Source organism: Oncorhynchus masou, chromosome 18, assembly GCF_036934945.1.
Source record: "Oncorhynchus masou masou isolate Uvic2021 chromosome 18, UVic_Omas_1.1, whole genome shotgun sequence".
Taxonomy (NCBI): domain Eukaryota; kingdom Metazoa; phylum Chordata; class Actinopteri; order Salmoniformes; family Salmonidae; genus Oncorhynchus; species Oncorhynchus masou.
The window spans coordinates 31252380-31260885 of NC_088229.1; the positions used below are offsets into that span (position 1 = coordinate 31252380).

At 41.2% G+C, this 8506-nt stretch overlaps 1 protein-coding gene across 1 annotated transcript in view; it reads right to left on the reverse strand.

Annotated features, from left to right (window-relative positions):
* Positions 1–5712, reverse strand: part of LOC135504396 (rho GTPase-activating protein 39-like) — a 101917-nt gene extending 96205 nt beyond the window's left edge. The window contains 1 exon segment of the mRNA XM_064922962.1: positions 5592–5712. Coding sequence (XP_064779034.1) covers positions 5592–5605 — 14 coding nt within the window. The 5' untranslated portion in view covers positions 5606–5712.
* Positions 5713–8506: the final 2794 nt, after the last annotated feature.

Genomic DNA, 8506 nt, shown 5'->3' on the forward strand with positions numbered 1-8506 from the left:
AACCATGGGTAGTGGGGGGGGGGTATAAGCACCTGTCCCTTTCCCACACACGCATGCTCACTCTCTCCACAGGATAGCAATGGAAAACAAAGATGGAAATATAGTACATGAATACTTCATATAATAGTAATAGCAAATTGGAACATGCAATAGTGCTTGGTGTTTAAACTTTGGCAACAAAACCAAGCAATTTGTAGGAACATCTGACAAGATTGAACACAACAAAGTGATCATTAAAATCGGACGACAATCATACAATCCAACTTTGGCTTTTCCATACCAAAATAAAACATAGGTTGTGCTTCCATTGCCTTCATTTGCTCAGTGTCTTCACAATGTGTAACTTGGACTCACTTCAAGTATGATTATAGAGTACAGGCATCTCTATTCAGTAGAGCAAGCTGCTCTAACTACTTTACTATACATCAACTGATTACAGGCTATCAAGTGGAGCTGAACTACCCCAATCTTTAGATTTCTAATTGATTCAATTGTTTAAAACATGTGCCCAACACTAGCTAATTGACTCCGTGTAAGATCTAAATGATGAATAAAATATGTCCTCTCCCATCCGACTCATGACTCTACTAAAGGTCCAATGCAGTCAAAAACCGGACTTTTCTGTTTTACATACATTTCCACACTATGAGGTTGGAATAATACTGTCACATTGTAACAGATGTTTGAAAAGATCAGACATTTCTCTCTGTTTTGGTGGGATGGAGTTTTGGCCTGCATGGTGACATCACCAGGTGGTAAATTAGTTAATAGACCAATAAGAAGGAGAGTTCCAAACCTCTCTGCCAAATAAGAGCAGTTTTCACCCTCCCCACTCAAGACCACTCACAGACAGACACTAACCACATTTCCATCCACAGTTTGTAAAGTCCTACCTTATAAAAACAAACATCTGGACAGCTGTGACGGAAACAGGAAGTTTCGATACAATTTTATAAATGCCAACAAATATTTTTTTCATTCGACATGGTGGGATCTTTTTGGATTGGTAAAATGAATTATGCTAGAAATGGCGGTGCGCGCAAATACAGTGCATTCGGAAAGAATTTAGAACCCTTGACTTTTACCAAAATGTGTTACTTTACAGCCTTACTCTTAAATTGATTACATTGCTATTTTTCCTCATCACACAATACTCCATAATGACAAAGCAAAAACAGGTTTGTAGAAATTTTTGCAAATGTATCAAAAATGTAAAACTGAAATATCACATTTAAATAAGTATTTAGACCCTTTACTCAGTACTTTGTTGAAGCACCTTTGGCAGCGATTACAGCCTCAAGTCTTCTTGGGTATGATGCTACAAGCTTGGCACACTTGTATTTAGGGAGTTTCTCCTATTCTTCTCTGTAGATCCTCTCAAGCTCTGTCAGGATGTATGGGGAGCGTTGCTACACAGCTATTTTCAGATCTTTCCAGAGATCTTCAAGTCCGGTCTGTGGCTGGGCCACTCAAGGACATTCAGAGACTTGATCCAAAGCCACTCCTGCATTGTCCTGTTGGAAGGTGAACCTTTGTCCCAATCTGAGGTCCTGTGTGCTCTGGAGCAGGTTTTCATCAAGGATCTCTCTGTACTTCACTCTGTTCATCTTTCCCTTGATCCTGACTAGTCTCCCAGTCCCTGCCGCTAAAAAACATCCCCACAGCATTATGCTGCCACCACCATGCTTCACTGTAGGGATGGTGCCAAGTTTCTTCCAGACGTGACGCTTGGCATTCAGGCAAAGAGTTCAATATTGGTTTTATCAGACCAGAGAATCTTGTTTCTCATGGTCTGAGAGTCCTTCAGGTGCCTTTTTGGCACCAAGCGGTCTGTCGTGCCTTTTAGTGAGAAGTGGCTTCTGTCTGGCCACTCTACCATAAAGGCTTGATTGGTGGAGTGCTGCAGAGATGGTTGTCCTTCTGGAAGGTTCTCCCATCTCCACAGAGAACTCTGGAGCTCTGTCAGAGTGACCATCGTGTTCTAGGTCACCTCCCTGACCAAGGCCCTTCTCCCCCGATTGCGGTGTTTGGCCGGGCGGCCAGCTCTAGGAAGAGTCTTGGTGGTTCCACACTTCCTACACTTAAGAATGATGGAGGCCACTGTGTTTTTGGGGACCTTCAATGCTGCAAAAAATGTTTGGTAACTTTCCCCAGATCTGTGCCTCGACACAATCCTGTATCTGAGCTCTGAGAACAATTCCTTCAACCTCGTGGCTTTGTTTTTGCTCTGACGTGCACTGTCAACTGTGAGACCTTGTATAGACAGGTGTGTGCCTTTCCAAATCAGGTCCAATCAATTGAATATACCACAGGTGGACTCCAATCAAGTTGTAGAAACATCTCAAGGATGATCAATGGAAACAGGATGCACTTGAGCTCAATTGAGACTAATGGCAAAGGGTCCGAATACTTATGTAAATAAGGTATTTCTGTTTTCGCTTTGTCATTATGTGGTATTGTGTGTATTGTATTGATATAATAACCATCCTATCAAAGTAAACTTGGAGTCACAAGATGATATGGTGTGTGGTCCTCCCACTACGACTAGGGAAACCATGCAGTTTATTAGGCTACAGATGAAGTAAGTTATGATGAAAGTGCACTGTGATCTTGATGCTCCTTTCCAATAAATAATGGGGGTCTTATTCTGGTGACATTATGATCGATGCTTGACTGTGTTTGACAAATAAAACAATTCTCGCTCTTTTCCATAATCATCTCATCATGTGTAGACTATACCTGCACAGCCTACCTACTGTAGGCCTATCTGCGAGCTGTCGACCATCTTCTAAGACCAGAGTAGGAACATTTGCTAACGCAAAACTATCAGTATTGTTGAAAATGTGATATAAACATATTGAACTTTAGATTTGTATTAGGTACAATCGAAAAGTACATTTTGTGTGCGCTATGACATGACACACTGATTTTTATCAGCAAAAAGTCCATTTGGTGGGAACACACCACATGTGGGAAAATGCGTATATTTTCTTTATGCGGATACTCGGGAGTAGAAGTCGACCGATTATGATTTTTCAACGTAGATACCGATACCGATTATTGGAGGACCAAAAAAGCCGATACCGATTAATCGGACAATTTTTTTATTTTATTATTTGTAATAATGACAATTACAACAATACTGAAGGAAACACTTATTTTAACTTAATATAATACATCAATAAAATCAATGTAGCCTCAGGTAAATAATGAAACATGTTCAATTTGGTTTAAATAATGCAAAAACAAAGTGTAGGAGAAGAAAGTAAAAGTGCAATATGTGCCATGTACGAAAGCTAACGTTTAAGTTCCTTGCTCAGAACATGAGAACATATGAAAGCTGGTGGTTCCTTTTAACATGAGTCTTCAATATTCCCAGGTAAGAAGTTTTAGGTTGTAGTTATTATAGGAATTATAGGACTATTTCCCTCTATACCATTTGTATTTCATTAACCTTTGACTATTGGATGTTCTTATAGGCACTTTAGTATTGCCAGTGTAACAGTATATTACACTTCCATCCCTCTCCTCACCCCTACCTGGGCTTGAACCAGGAACACAACGACAACAGCCACCCTCGAAGCAGCGTTAAAACATGCAGAGCAAGGGGAACAAACACTCCAAGGCTCAGAGCGAATGACATTTCAAACGCTATTAACGTGCGCTAACTAGCTAGCCATTTCACTTCAGTTTCACCAGCCTCATCTCGGGAGTTGATAGGCTTGAAGTCATAAACTGCGCAATGCTTGACCCACAACGAAGAGCTGCTGGCCAAACGCAAAGAAAGTTTGAATGAATGTTTACGCGCCTGCTTCTTCCTACCATGGCAGGGTAGCCTAGTGGTTAGAGCATTGGACTAGTAACTGAAAGGTTGCAAGTTCAAATCCCCGAGCTGACAAGGTACAAATCTGTCGTTCTGCCCCTGAACAGGCAGTTAACCCACTGTTCCTAGGCCATCATTGAAAATAAGAATTTGTTCTTAACTGACTTGCCTAGTAAAATAAAAAAATACCACTGCTCAGTTAGATAGATAGATGCTTGTATGCTCAGTCAGATTATATTCAACACAGGACACGCTAGATAATATCTAGTAATATCATCAACCATGTGTAGTTAACTAGTGATTATGATTGTTTTTAGAAGGTAAGTTTAATGCTAGCTAGCAACTTACCTTGGCTTACTGCATTTGTGTAACAGGCAGTCTCCTTGTGGAGTGCAACAAGAGAGGCAGGTTGTTATTGCGTTGGAATGGTTAACTGTGAGGTTGCAACATTGGATCCCCCGAGCTGACAAGCTGAAAATCGGTCATTCTGCCCCTGAAAGAGGCAGTTAACCCACCGTTCCTAGGCCGTCATTGAAAATAAGAATGTGTATTTAACTGACTTGCCTCATTAAATAAAGATTAAATAACGGTGTAAAAAAAATATTTTAAAAATACCGGTGACCAAAAATACCGATTTCCGATTGTTATGAAAACTTGAAATCGGCCCTAATTAATTGGCCATTCTGATTAATCGGTCGACCTCTACTAGATAGTATTCACATGAAGATCTGTTGCCAATCGGATGGAAACCTAGCTACAGTACTTGAATAATGATTGCTTGAGAAATTGCTCTTTTCTAAGAAATCATTTTCTTTTTGACCATTGTAACAGAAAACAATCACAGTAAAGTATTTAATTGTTACCCAGAAATGATTTGATATTGAGATAAAAACGTCTGCATTTGGGCCTTTAAGGATGGCACCTGGCAGTCAGGATGGGAGGTGACTGACTGGCCGATTGACTGACAGTGCCAGAGGGAAGGAGAAGGTCCTGTAACACACCAGCCCTCTCCTGTAGCGTTCAGCATCTGTTCACGGATATGCAACCGGTCAAGATCAGGCATGTTTCCCCCAGACTAACCCACTAGACCTATTCCATTGTGAAAACCTTAGTTCCCGTGTTTGAACGTTGAAGTTGCCCAGAGGCATGGTTTGCCTGGTTCTACTTTTTCACACCCATGAGGAGCAGTGCAGTGCACCGTGATGTAGGACAGGCAGGCATATGTTGTGTTCAAAAAATACCGTGTAGGAAAAAAAGAGCAACAATATATAATGCATAATGAAACAGAACAATCATATAATTATTGAAATACCATAACATTTATCCCAATGCATTCGTTTTCATATCCTGTTTGTGTCCTGTGTCAACTTTTAGTGCGTTTCATTGACTACATGATATTATTACGCTGTAATAACGAATTGCCTTTGACAAATGTTGGTTCTTATGAATTTTCATAGCATACCCTTTGAATTGCAAATGCAGTGAACGTTTTCATTTCTGGCACGAAAAGCTAAACCGAGACAAAACGTTTTGCCATAAAGGTTTTGATCAATTTGAAACTTCATCGCCAGTCAATTCGCCTACTTCAGCCCTGTTTTATTTGCGGTATTGTACTGTTGCACAGCAGACAGTCATGAATCGGCAGAAGTGAATAGCGGCTACATTGTAACGAGGATCAACAGAAGAAAAACTTGTTAAATTGTATCCGTCTAGTTTCGTTCATCTAAACATACATTGACAATACACTGTACAATAGTAACTTGCGTACCTTGTCTCGGCCATTTTCCTCACATTATATGCGCAAAAAGTTGGAAAAAGATGTGCGTTGTAGTAGATTTCCCAGCTATGTGCAGTTCCACGTAACTACAGCACAGAGTACTGCCTCTCACCCCTGCCCTGTCTGTGTGAGTCAGACGGTCGGCGTTTCTCCCTCCTTCCCCTCCTCTAAACTCCACCATGCCTTTGGGTGGTGTGGAATCGTATCCCTACAGGACTGTAATTGAACTGTCCTCTCTGCATTTTGCTGTCTGATGATTCTGTGTCAAAAATTATCCAATACCCCCATCTAGTGCCCAGACAGAGTAAACACACCACGGACTGTATTCCGTCATCAAATAACCTGTCTGTGAAAGAACGCTTATGTACTAGGCTAATAAAACAATGCAGTTGTCAAGCGATTTCAAATTTCCTGACATGATTATAAACTGTATGTGCTAGTCATTAAGGCTTCCCAAACGGAAAGAACCGGTGACCCCTGCTGGCTGAATATGAAACAAGATCAAACGTGTGGTTATTCAGAACCCAGAAAAATATGTTAGACAGTGCATGAATGTGCAACAAAGACATTGTTATATAAGACATTGGTATCAGAGTCTCCCAATCACAGTTGGCAGGACTGAGATGAACATGAAAAATAAACACACCGCAGATTAAGTGAAGAGGAAACCTTGGCATTCAACACTTTATTCACAAACTAGTTACCGCTATCAACTGTTCACTGGTAAACCGAAGGAAACAAAAATATATGTATGATAAATCTATTTAACTGTACAAGGCATTGTTATGATAAAACCTTCTTCCACATACAGTAGCCCCTTTCAAAGTGCTAATAAAAAGTTGTGTTGCTTCTTTTTTTTTCCAGGGGGAGAAGGGACTTGTTTTACATCATACAATATGGTACAACATTACTGGGGGGAGATTCAGTTTCCAGGTCAATTAGGGGGGGGGGGGGATCTTTATATCAGAAGACTATACTTACAGGTGTGAAACAACAGTGCACAGATAGTAGAGAGGGCAGTGTCTGATAGATAATTAAACCTTTAGTTTTCTGTGTATTATAAAATATATTTAAACATTTACATTAATTGCAAAAAACTTACATTCAAATACATGCAGCAATTTTATATATACGTTAAGACCGCAATAGCACCATGTATAGCGAAAAACAAAAGGACTAGTAACAGCCATATATTGTTATAAAGAATGCAACATTCGTTAAATACATTTATTTTTCCATTTATTTTAATTTCTACAGAGAATACATGATAAGGGAAACATGTACACAGTCTTTAGACTATGAAGTTATGGCTGATCATGACTGGGTGTGCTTGTTTTACAAACCAGCATGTCCTAGGTTTCCATACGTGGTATTAGGCAACATAAACTGACAGGTTTGCTGTAAGGTCTGAGCGGGTTGCCAAACCTATGTCCCGCCCACCTCTGGGACAAACCGGATTGCAAAACAAGCACACTTCCTTTCTCTAAGGCCTTTGATGATGTCAATGAAGTATTGGATGGATGGCTTCCTAAAAAAGACTCCCAGATTAACCAAAGAGACTGGACAAGTTAGATTCACATCAGATGACTGTCTTCAAATGCATGTTCTCTGATTGGACTGTTTTTTTTTATAACAGGTAATGCTATGGATACCCAGCTTTATTTAGGCCAAGCTGTAGAAATCGGATTAGTAAAAACTCTTATTCTGTTCAACATCTGGATGTCAAACACTCATTTTGAAATTGAAAGAAGAACAAAAGAGAATGAGTTCCTCAAAAATATTTGAATCGCATAAATATCAAGTCTCTTGTTTTTCATTAGAAACGTCATTAAACTGAAAAGAGATGGCACTTCGATGGCACTCTCCCAGTTCCTACCTGCACTTTAGCCCTAACCACCACTCATGCATGTTTGCCGCCATTCTCAAAGGCAGTTTGCACTGTAACTGAAAGTGTGTGTGCGTGTGTGTGTGCGCGCGCATCGCTGCAATCTCATAATTGATCATCTGCATTGAATAGAATTAAGGGTTTTTAAATGTTGATTAGTAACACACGGGTCAAAAACATGAAATCAATGTGCCACATACACTGAAGCTGCACAGTGTGATGGAATCACCGCCAATGAATATAGCTAGTAGTAAAAACATAAAAGTAAAGTACACATGGCCACAATACAAAATATTTTTTCAAAGATTCCAATGAATATCAAAAATCTATCAAGTTTCCTTTCCTCTCCCATTCGTTCCCTGCCCCACAAACAAAAACCAAAGCAAAGTCCTGCATTAGGAAAATAATCATGTACTGCTGCTGCGTTCGAGCCTAGAGGATCTCCTTGTGAAGTCTGTTGTGTGGTGGTGTATTACAGGAAGGGGCCAGCAGGGGGCAGTCTGCTGGCCTGGGCTATGACTGGAGCACCGGAGGGCCACAGTCTGGATTAAAGGGACAGGCTCATCCCGATATCAGCCTGGAGGTGCTGCTGTGGCATAAGGAGGAAGAGGATGAGAGGTCAGGGTGGGGGACAGGCCAGAGGTGGCATTCTGCTGGTTCAGTGTTTCTAAAATCTCAGGTGAGGAGGGGAAACAGAGAGAGAGGGGTCTTACAAGCAGTCATACGGGTAACCCATTCTCAGCCTCCTGAACAAAGTCACTGCAGTCACAGTGAGCATGGTTCAGTCTCCACCGGGACGACCGCCTCCTCAACAACTCCTCCTCTTCATCACCTCTCTCCCTGCTCTCCTCATCCTCTTCCTTCTCATGCAGAGTAAGCTGGTTGAGAAGAGGTGGGGCGCGGTTCCAGTCTGAGCTGCCCTCCTCAGCTGGAACGAGGGGAGAGGGAGAGGAAGAGGAGGAGGGAGAAGGAGAGCGGTGCGGCCCTCCATTCAGCCCCAGTGCCTCCCTCAGGACCTCGG